At 40.6% G+C, this 12,200-nt stretch overlaps 1 protein-coding gene across 1 annotated transcript in view; it reads left to right on the top strand.

Moving 5' to 3' along the window:
* LOC103156807 (forkhead box protein P1-B-like) overlaps nucleotides 1–12,200 on the top strand; it is a gene marked incomplete at its 3' end in the record, with an annotated part of 180,190 nt that overhangs the window by 139,917 nt on the left and 28,073 nt on the right. The window contains exon 8 of the mRNA XM_016664651.1: nucleotides 9,867–10,059. Coding sequence (XP_016520137.1) covers nucleotides 9,867–10,059 — 193 coding nt within the window. The remainder of the gene's footprint in view (nucleotides 1–9,866; nucleotides 10,060–12,200) is intronic.

Below are 12,200 nucleotides of genomic sequence, written 5' to 3' on the forward strand. Positions count from 1 at the left end.
CAAGTTACACAAACATGTAGGTGGGGGCACTGGTCAGATGGGAACAAAACTGTAGTATAAAATGCGATGGGTGACAAATAAAACCTAATGCTGCATGTCACCTGGAGGACACCATAACCACAGTGACAAATGGCAATGGCTGTATCATGCTGTGGGGATCCTATTTTTTAAGTTAGATGGGTAGTCCTCGAAACTTGAAGAGATTTATTTTCCAGCGCGACATCCGTACTGTAGAGCTATAATGGATGGCTTAGATCAGCATGTTTTCATGGGTCACTATTGCCTAGTCAAAGTCCAGACTTAACTCCAATTAAGAATTTATGACAAGACTTTAAAATTGTTCATAAAAGCTCTCAGTCAGTCTGACTGATCTTGATTTAAGTCTCTAGATCAGGGGTGGGCAGCTCCAGGCCTGGAGGGCCTCCTGCAACTATTAGATGCGTCTCTACTTCTACACACCTGAGTCAAATAATGAGGTTTTTAGCAGGATTCTGGAGAACCTGACTGAACTGAGGAGGTGATTCAGCTGTTGGATCCAGGTGTGTTGGACCAGGGAGACGTCTAAGAGTTGCAGGACACCGGCCCTCGAGGACCAGGATTGCCCACCCCTGGTCTAGATGTTCAAAAATTTGAAATAAAATCTCAGTAAACCGCATCAGAGCTTGTGGTACTCGTGACAAATATGAAAAGAAGAAAAACTCATTGTAGTGTGAAAACTTTTGCAAGGCTCCGCATGTGAACTTATAAGTGTGTAACTCGTGTGACCTGCCACTAATTATTTCCTTTTTCACAATTCCTGTCAAAATTTGCATAAGTCCAGAGAGCAGTGGATGACTTCTAAAAGAAACCACATGATTTCACTGACAGGAAATCACCTTCAGAAAATCTCCAGTTAATAATTTACTATTTTACTATATTCTGAGTTCTTATAAATAATTCAGTAGATCTTATGCAACTTCTCCTATTGTCTTAAATCACTTTAGCTTTTTAAACCCACTGCTGATTATCACCTAAGAAAGGGACGATCCACACTTTACCTGTGATTGGCTTCCTTTATCAAAGAAGCTTATTGTTCCTAAACTGCCTGTGAACTCATCATCATGAAACTGTGTTACTCGATTGGCAGTCGGGCCTGTTTGGCCGTAAAGTTTATTTCTTTATTTATGTTTTGCGAAGGAGTGGCTCCGTCGTGACAAAGACGCCGTCATAAGGGTTTAAGAGCATGACATTGACTATTCATTCCCCAGCTAAAACAAACAGTTTTGAAATAACAAGATAAAACAGAAGGTTATGGGGGGAGGGGAGTGTACTTAGGTAATAGGCAAACACAAACAGGGTTTGTACAGTGGTGTTATTGTTTGGACTGGCCATGGAATCAGTCATCAGCCTGTAGACAATTGCCAAAGGCACAGGCATGGGGCTCTTGCTGTTGTTCCAATTGCACTTTGTTGAATTGTTGCATGTGTGTGTGTTAGACGCCTGGCGAACACTCACACACCCCATGAGTAAAGCACATATGAGTGATAAGGTCAGGTACTTTTGATGGATTTCACAACAGGCTCAGAACATCCTGTTTATTCAGTCTTATCTCCAAATACCTCTGAGACATCAGATGCTTGTCCTGGCCTGTTTCTTCATTTCACACCACTTGTTCAGTTTTTTGATACAACTGTTTGATTTATCAGGACTGCATCCTTAAAGTTGTCAAATAGCTAAGTATGAATTATGGAGGTCTGAATTAAAGATGTTTCTTTGTATTTTTTTTTAATTAACCTTTCTATTGGAAAAGGACATTACACTGCAATAATATAATTATATTGCTTTTGTTGTCATTTTTTACTCTTTTTTTCCCCAAGAAAAAATAAACAAACAAAACAAAAAACAGACCCTGGATGGGGTTGAAGGGGCAGCCTGTACATTATTCAATCATTGCAATTACATTTCAAATCATAGCATCAATCTGAATGACAGTAAGGTTTACAAAAACTCAGGACTATCAGGCTTGACATAATCTATCCACTTTGACCATATCTTGTAGAAAGTATCCCTCTGCACTTTGACAGAATCGACAGTTTCTCCAGTACATAGATCTCTTTCATTATGTTAACCCAGTATTCAATCATTTGACATTCACGTTGAGCCATTTTTGTGAGGGTAATTTTACTCCCGGCCAATAAAATGTACAGAAGTGTTTGATCAATATCAATATAAGTTTTTGATCAGTTTGCCCACCAGGAACGTACATAAACAATATGCAGTAAAAGGTTAAAGGAAAGTCAGATGTAAAAACATTCTGTAGCTTCTTCCTATGCTTAATACAGCAGTCAGGTTTAGAAGGAATTTTCAAGGAGTTCAAACTCCCAAAAATTAAAGCAAATTTCAAGAGTATATTTTGGGAGTTTTATGTGATTGACAATGAGATGGCAATGCAAATGAAAAAATCAAATGAAATCTGACAATTTGGGATTTGTAGGTGTTTTGGGGGGTCTATCTCTTCCAGCTGTGCACAGAAATGTTTGCCCATTCTTCTGTACAAAATACCTCAAACTCAGCCTTAGTGGCTGACTAGCATCTGGGATGATCAATTACATGGTCGTAACTGGATTCAAATCTAAACTTTGACTGGATCCTTCAAAGAATAAATGATTTGATCTAAATCAGTTTATAGGGTGTCGGCACATTTTTAAAAATTTTTACTTTCATGTTTCTAAAATTTAATATCTTAAAGCTTCTAAAACTCTTTTTTTTTAAATTGTCTTTATATGCATTATTCTCAGGTATTAAATTTCGCAGTGGAAGGACTAGTTTATATAACACATTCTTGTATGTGCAGACTTTGTTGTAGCATTCTGTGACTTGAGGCAGTTAAGGCTACAACAATCCAAATTCAAAAAGACTTTATTGATCCCAAAGGGAACTTAAATGTTGTTGTAACTCATTAATTCAGATTCTTCAAAAAGTAATAGTAGACAGTGATGGCTGTTGGCAGGGAAGATCTCATGTAGCGGTCTGTGTCATAGTGAATTTGAAAAAGCCTCTGACTGAAGACACTCTGTCTTCCCAAACAGTCTCATAAAGAGGATGGTCAGGGTTGTCCATAGTTTCTTGACCTTATGAAGAATCTTTCTTTGCATCATTATCTCCAAAGGTCCCATAGTTGTCCTCAGAATAGAATCGGCCTTCTTTATCAGGTTGTTGAGACTTTTTAGGTCTCTGGCTCTTATGGTGCTACCCCGACAGATTATGGCAGAAGAGATGGCACTCTCATCTAAAAACCTGTAGAAGATCTGCAGAATCTTGCTGCAAACCTTGAATGATCTTTGCTTCCTCAAGAAATACAGTCTGCTCTATCCCTTTTATAGATGGCTTCACTGTTACGTCTCCAGTCCAGTCTGTTGTCCAGATGAACACCATCCATCCATCCATCCATCCATCCATCCATCCATCCATCCATCCATCCATCCATCCATCCATCCATCCATCCATCCATCTTCTTCTGCTTCTCTGGGGTCACGTCAGGGGGGTAGCAGCCTAAGAAGGGAGGCCCAAACTTCCCTCTCCCCATCCACTTGTTCCTGCTCCCCTGGGGAAATCCCAAGGCATTCTCCCGCTTCCTTCTTCCCTCATTCGTGAACAAGATCCCAAGGTACTTAAACTCCTCCACTTGGGGCAAGACAACACCTCGACCCAGAGAAGACACCCTACCCTTTTCCACAGATGATGGCGTTGGATTTAGAGGCACCGATCCTCATCCCGGCCGCTTCACATTCGTCTGTGAACCGCTCCAGGGAAACCTGTAGTTCACAACCTGATGAAGACAGTAGAACCACATCATCTGCAAAAAGCAGAGATGGGATCCCAGGCCACCAAAATGGATCCCCTCAACACCTCGTCTGCGCCTAGAAATTCTGTCCATGAAAGTAATGAACAGAATCGGTGACAAAAGGACAGCCTTGGCGGAGTCCAACCCTCACCGGAAACAAGCCCGACTTACTGCCCGCAATGCAGACCAGACTCTGACACCGGTCATAAAGAGTCTTCACCTTTTATTTGTCTTAAATTTAACTTAAGGTAGTATCAAAAATGTCTTAAAAGTCTTAAATTTGGCTTCCTGAAACCTGCTGATACCCTGGTTTAGATCTGACTGAATGTTTAGCGTTGTTTTCCTGTTAAACAGGTTTCCTTCCAAGATTGTCCTATTTTTACTTGTCCAGTTTCTTTGTCACTGTCAGAGTAGCATCCCCACAGCATGGTGCTGTCACCTCCATGTTTCGCTGTAGGGATGGTCAGGGTTAGTTTTCCCTATTTAGGGCAAAAAAATGTGGTTTTGATACTAACTGATCAAACCACCTTTTTCCTGGTTACCATGGATGCTTTTCAGTTTAATTTTCTCCTTGTTGGGCAGATCCCAATACAAAATCAGTGAGGCTTGCAGCTTTACTGTAAAAACTTTAATCCTGTTTTACAAGACACTGCAAGTAAAATTTTCTCTTTGTTAAAAAAAACTGAATGATGCTTCTTTTCAGTTGCCATGACGAGGTACCGATTTGTCCCCTAAACGATTAGGCCGTCATTCCAGGTTGTTCCATTATGTCCAGCCAGCTTGTTTTTGCTGATATTTAACTATGTGTCTCTCCGTCTGACAGCTGTTACAACACTCAGGTTAGTGCTCCCGGCCCCCAGTTTGTCCTCTTATTCTAAACATTTTCTGCTTGACTGTTTGAAGTTATTGATGACCTTTCTGTTTTCCACATCACTAAACCTTTTCACGCTTCAGTGGGTCGGGCCCACAGTGCTAAGATCTAATCTACGGTTTGCAGATAGCTGTTGGCACTGTGTCGGAAGTGATGGGTTGATCTGCTCCGTTTGTGTCCCAGTGATTATGGATTCTAATATGGGGGCAGTAAATTGCCATGACTTTTTAGCCGATTATTTTTATTTCTCTCATTTGAGAAATGTGGATATCAGTGTAATTATTTGAAAAGGTCACTGTTATTGCATGTAATCAGAGTCACTGAGATTTTCTTTTTTAAAGCTGAGAAAATGGAAGCATCAAAAGGTTTCCAAACAAAAATTCACTGTAGTACACTAATTAAGAAATTAGTTTTGCTGTGATGCTATTTACAGAACAGTTTGATTTCTTTTGTTTTATTTCTTTCTTGGCTGAGACAAATTACAGCAATTTTTCCGCCAACGCATTGGTCCAAAAGAGTGCATTGGAATTAGCTTTTCAAAACCACAGATAGCACTAATTAAGTATAAACTTATAGATAGCAGGTTTTGAGTGAAAAACAATTGCTCACTTTATCCAGTGTATAATTTGTCTCTCTTGTTGTAAATTCCTTTGACATTAATGTTCAAAGTGTTGGAGGCAGCCAGACTGTATCTGTTATAAATTACTGCAGTGTGCTTGGTTAGGATGTAACTCTCATAAATATGAATTTGATCTGAGCAGTACCCCCTTCACACACCTTTTTCCCCTCACTTCTCAAAAGCTCATCCTGTTGGCCTGATAAGTTAGTTTTTGTGGCTCAGGTGGTTTGTACACACAGGAGCGTGGGGGAAGACATACGGCAAAGGTCATCACGCCGAGAATCGAACCTGCTAAGGCTGGATTGAGGACTAAGGCCTCGATTAAGTGGGTTGTGCTCTACCCCTGGGCCACCACAGCACCAGTTTAGTAACTTTTTAACCAAAGTATTTTTGGGACGTTTTATTACTGTCTGGATGAGTTGTACCTGGGAACGTTCAACACTATTTCATCTTTTCACCAGTTGCATATAATGGCTCTCACTGTAATTCACAGAAGTCCTAAAGCCTTAGAGATGGCTTTTAAACCTCCACTTGAGACTGAAAGAAGTTACTTTATTTCCAATCTGTTATCTTTCTTTAATTGGGACATTCCTTAAGTGTGCCAAAAAAGAAAAACACACCAAATCTAAAAGGGGGTAAATATTTTTTCTGAATACCTTTTTCTGCAACTCTGTCCATGTGTCACGTGTTTCAATAAAGTGTTTTAAGCACACCTTCAGAGGTTACACCACTAGAGAGGGAGTTCCTCTACCTGTACAACATCATTCAAGTTGCCCGAGGACAGTGACAAGACAAATTTGCTGGTAGGACGAAAGCAAAGAATGTGGCAATGAAGTGCTCACAGAGTAGCGGCACATTGGGGACCGTGTCGGGTAATGCGGCTGACCTGTCAGTGATTGATACGTCCAACACTGGGCTACTGGTAATACTTCCTGCTGCATTAAGACAGGACATATTTCAGAGCAAAGGGGTGCGGATCAGCAGGCCGGTGATTACAGTAACATAAACAGGGGTGCAGCAAAGGTCCCAGTCAGCTGGAACAATAAACTAATTGCGGTGTCACTGTCCTCCCCGCCATGGTACCGATGCTCCACATGCGAGTAGTAACAGTGCGGTTCAAAGAGCCCAATGCACTGGGGGGCCATTTTTTATTTTGGGGGATGATGGCCTGCAACTGATGTCATTATGAACCCTAAATCAACTTTCTGCTTGCTTGAACATGGTCACCTGGGTACCCAAGGACAAGGACAGGAAAAGGTTGAAGAGCTCGGCCTGTCTCTGTGCCAGAGCTACCTGCAGAGGTAAAATTGAGTTGTCGGGGCGGTGATCAATCAAGTGTCCCAACAACATACATTTTTTAAAGTGCTTGTCCATATTTCCCAGTCGTAATAGGCCGGAAGAGTTGTGTTGAAAAATGGAAAGAAGAAAGATAAACCAATCTGCACAAAACTGGGCAGCAAAGAAAAAGATTCCACACTCCAATGTCATTATGTTGTCCTACAGTAATCAGATGTAAGGAAACGCAAAATATAATACCCAGGGAGACATTTGTGTAATGATCTTTTATTGTCATTTATGAGGAATCATGAGGTATAGCTGTTGTTGAGGTTTCAGGAGGTTAGGGGGTTAGATTGGTGCGAACAAAGAGTAATAAAGTCGGTGGCACGTTGGTCTCAGTCCGTTACCTCTCTCATCACACCGGTCGATCCGCCTTGGTTTCATCTGACAAAACAGCGGAGTCGGAGGGGGTCATCTGGACTGCTGGGTAATTGAGCTGATGTTGGGCTGCCCCGTCAAGCAAACCGGCTAAAAATACATCACCCACTGTCACCGAGAACTGAGTAGGTGTGGGGAGGAAATGATAGCCCCCGCTGTCAGAGCATTGGACACTCACGTCAGTGTTGACCTTCCCCTTCGAAACCCTTTGAAAGAAAAAACAACTTTTACTCCCAAATGTCTTTACACCGCCAAAAACAATGAGGGATCTATAAATATTACAGCGGAAAATCAACAAGCAGCGTATTAGTATGCCGTAACACAGGCAGCAATGTTAAGCATGTTTAGCCTGTCATAGACGTGCGCTTCGATTAAGGCACATCAAGGCATTGAGGGGAATAAGGGTGAATACAGGCAGACAGAATAGAGCAAGAGCGGCGAGATACGGGAATGAGGAAAGACGCTCCTTGGAACGTGGAAAGGTTATTGATTTGTCCTGCAATCAGTTCCTGCTCTTTGATATGCAAACGAGCTAGTGTGAGTTTACAGCAATCCTATCAGAATCATTTCACAGTTCTTAGCCCCTCACGTCTCTTCGGAGTCCTGCGCCTCATTAGGCCAATGTTCTCTATTACCAGCGTAATTAAAATCTTTAGTAGCTTATCATATTAAAAATATTTTTCTGCTGATCGCACTGAGATCTTCACCTCAGTTATTTTTCACAACAGGAATAAATTAAGACTAAGCATTTTGCACACAATGTATTAACAATCTGGCGCTTGAAAGGAGCACTTCTGCTATCTGTAGAGATGTTGATGAGAAGTGGGGGGGTGGGTAAAAGGGGATCATGTGCAAATCATTTTTCATTTGGCAGTGCTCATTTTGAGAATGACTTTAATTAATTGTAATTCTAGATGAATGGTCTCTCCCATTTACTTTGCGGTTCAACCAACCACACATCCACAGGCTTCCTTCACCACACCGAAAATATGTGGCTTGCTTTACAGATTAAAACAAAACAAAAGAAAAAAAAAAAACAATCCAGACACAGAGCCTTGCAGAAGTACTCAAACCCTCTGAAGCCTTTCCATATTTTGTTCCGTTCTAACCTCAGATGTCTGTGTGTTTTTTGGGGTTTTGAAGTGATTAGACATTGAGTTGGGTATAATTGCGCAAAGGTGAAGGATCCATTTTGTCAGAATTCTTTTGCGAATAAAGATCTGAAAGATTCGGGTTGCATTTATACTCAGCCCCTCTGATTTAATACTTAATAGAACCACATTTTGTTTAACAGCTGCAAGTCTACTTATGTGTGCATAAGCTTCAAATATCTAGAAACTTAAATTACGCTAGTCTTTTATTCAAAATTACTTAATTGCAGTCAGAATGAATGGAGAGTGTCTGATCAATTTTCAAATTTCGTTACAGATCTCACTCATAATTATTTTGTAATACAAACTATTTAAATTGTATCTCTGTTTAGGGGTATAGTCTTTAACTCCAGTTCCTTGCATTTTTAGTCTTGGCTCTTTTTCCGTTATTGCCTTCAGTCCTATTAATTCCGACCAGTTTCTTTTTGTCCACTGAAGAAAAGAATCCCAATAGCATAATGCTCCCACCACCATGTTTCTTAGTGGTTACCATGAGCTCAGGGAGGTTTGCATATCAGATTTTCCACTAAGGATGAACTGATATGAAAATTTAGGCCAATGTTGATGTCAAGATAGAAACAAAAATCATTTGTTGATATCAGTTTTACTTATTGAACCAATACCAATATGTTAAAAATAACCAATATTGGCCGACACCGATGCAGATGCCAATATATGGTCCTCATGACTTTGTTTATTCATTACTGAGGCTGCAATGGACTTTATTCAATGACATGATAGTTAAAAGTACAGAATCTTTACCCCAAAATGTGTGGTGTAACTTGACAAACTGCAGAAAACCTCAACGTGTATGAATACTTTTGCACTGGATCCTCTTAGTCACTTCTGTTTTTTTTTTTGTTTGTTTGGACAAAAAAAACCTTTCCTCATTCTTTGTATCACCTTTGTCCTTTCTGTAACGTTCTAAGTCAGAGAATCAGACATTCCAACGACGGACACATCTGCCAACTAGGTTTCCTATCTTCATGACATAGAAAGTAGTTTGAATAAACACATCTCAATTCTTGGTCTTAGCCTGAGCGTCCGCCATCACTTGCAGACATTGAAAACATACGTCCTGTGGACACCTTTCCAGCAAATAGAAAAATTCCTCCCTGTCTTCAGGTGATTTTTACTTTTTTTTTTTTTCTTCCAAAGCAGTGCGAGTGCCACAGCGTGCTTGACTTGTTAAATGAGGTTTAAGTCTTCTGTGTCAATTGGAGGCGGTGCGGAACCTTAAGTATTTTGCACATTAATGCGCTCTTGAGAATATTACCCCCGGGTCTTGTATTTCAAGGAGACAGAGGCTGGGATGTTTTCCACTGTTGCTATTCTGAAAGTCTTTTGTTTTTTCTTCTTCACATCTCTGTTGTTGGGAGACAGTGACGATGATTATTCAGATTTCATGCCTTGTCTGGATGTTAATTTACTCTAGGCATGAAATGTGCATGAATGCCAGGGATTTGTGTATACAAACACGCTTTGAATCACATTGAAAAAGAAAATGGAAAGAGAGATGAAGGCAACGGATGGGAGGGCTGTTGAGATTCTTGTTGTACCCTGTAGTGGAGTATTTCCTAATTAATACTCCAGCTTTGTTTACAGACGCTTTGATTTAATTAGGCGATGAAGAAGAGAGTTGGATTAGCTGCTAATTGATTTAATTATCCAATTTGTTTGTCTCAGGCATGATTCCAGCAGAGCTCCAGCAACTGTGGAAAGAGGTGACGAATGCCCATGTAAAGGAGGAGCACAACAACGGCAGCAGCAACAACGGCCACCGGGGCCTCGACCTGTCTTCCTCGGCGCCACCAAAGAACCCGGTCCTCAACCAGCATGCTGCCACAAATGGCCAGTACATGAGTCACAAAAGAGATGGGTGAGTCTCGTTTGAGACTACAATGTTAGGTGGTGGAGTTCCTTAATACTAAAACATATTCTTTTATTTATTCTCTCTAAGGATGCATTCACACCCACCCTTTTTAGTCTGCTTTAACTGAACTCTAGTTTGTTTGCCTAGAAAGTCCGGTTTGTTTGGGAACATGTGAATAAGCATTCAAACACCAATTCGGACCAAAAAAGTGAACTGTGGTCTCCCTAAAAACCTGGGTTTCTGTTCATTTTGAAGTGAACTCTGGTGCGGTTCGACTGCATATCTGAACTCCAAGCAGACCAGAGTCTGCCCCAAAATCAGGAAGTGGCATAGCGCAGGGCATTCTGGATAAGAACAACCAAATACAACCCAAAAAAAAAACAAAAAACCCTAGTCTAGCGCTAGTGGAAGAAATGTCTTGTGGTATTTTACAAAAACAACAGAGAAATTGTCCAACTGCTAAAATCAAATGTCACTATCATGCCCAATCTGTATTTGAAGCATGATGTGTACTGTTGACTCATTTATGCATGCACTGAAGAAATAATTCTGCATTATTCTTAAAATGTAAAGTGTAAAGTTCTTATTAACTAAAATACTACATGTTATAAGAGGATCTGTATTCTTGGAAAATGCTATACAGTGATCCCTCGCTATAACGCGGTTCACTTTTCGCGGTCTCTCTGTTTTGCAGATTTTTTTGTGCAGTCTTTTTCACAGTGCATTGTCTGCGTCCTGATTGGCTAAACAGTCTCCGAGCTCCTTCTCTACCTGTGTGCCAATAACGTTACGGTATTTAAATATAAGTAATACAGCTTGGCCATTCAGGAGATGGAAACTGAAACTTTGAATGCCAACTGGAAAAAACTGTGGCCAGAGGCAGCAGAACCCGAGCGCTTGCTTGACGAGCTCCATCGCTCTGTCGTAGATACAGCTGTGAATCTCGCGGCTCAGGTTGGAGGAGACACTTTAATGACATGACTCCGGATCACATTAAGGCCCGATTGATGAACACGCACATCCGCTGACCTGAAAACAGGTTTTGTTCTTTGGTTTCAATGTAGAGTATTTAATTATGCTGTATAATAACTGTAAAAACTAAAGGTAACTCCTTCGCGGATTTCACTAATCGCGGGTTATTTTCCGAACGCAACCCCTAAGAAAAACAAGGGATCACTATAATTCTTTTATTGAATAATAATAGTCATAATTTAGTTCAAAGATTATAATTGATTCAAAAATTTACTGGACTGTTAACATGTCCTCTGCTGGACACCTCATGGACAAACAAAGTCCTTATTTTTATAATAATTGCATCTCTTATGAGATTAACTAATAGTGTACATTGGGTAGAGAAAGTATGCAGGCCCCATTAAACTTTCCACTTTGTTTCATTGCAGCCATTTGCTAAATTCAAAAAAGTTCATATTACTTCTCATGAAGTTCATATTACTCAGCATCCCATCTTCTGTTTTTTTCTATCAAGAAAAAAACAGAAATGTAGAATTTGCAAATTCATTAAAAAAGAAATACTAAAATATGACATGGTCATACATATTCAGTCCCTTTGCTGTGGCATTCATATCTATATTCATATGTGCTGTCTGTTTCCTCTGATCCTCATTGAGATGGTTCTACTGCTTCATAAGAGTCCAGCTGTGTTTAATTAACCTGAGTGGACTTGATTAGGAAAGGCACACATCTGTCTATATAAGGCCTCACAGCTCACAGTTCATGTCAGAGCAAATGAGAATCATGAGGTGGAAGGAACTGCCCCAGGAGCTCAGAGAAAGAAGGTAAGGTAAGGCACAGATCAGGCCAAGGTTAGGTTGCAGCACTCAAGGTTCCTAAGAGCACAGTGGCCTCCATAATCCTTAAATGGAAGAAGTTTGGGACGACCAGAACTCTTCCTAGACCTGGCCGTCCTGAGCAATTGTGAGAGACGAGCCTTGATGAGAAGAACCCAAAGATCAAGATAGGAGAAAGTTCCACAAAGTCAACTATCACTGCAGCCCTCCACCAGCATCATGGCAGAGTGGTCCAATGGAAGCCTCTCCTCAGCGCAAGACATATGAAAGCTCGTATTGAGTTAGCCAGATAACACAAGAAAGTCTCCCACTGAGAAATAATATTCTCTGGTCTGCTGA

Source organism: Poecilia formosa, unplaced genomic scaffold (genome assembly GCF_000485575.1).
Source record: "Poecilia formosa unplaced genomic scaffold, Poecilia_formosa-5.1.2 Scaffold502, whole genome shotgun sequence".
In the NCBI taxonomy this organism is placed as follows: domain Eukaryota; kingdom Metazoa; phylum Chordata; class Actinopteri; order Cyprinodontiformes; family Poeciliidae; genus Poecilia; species Poecilia formosa.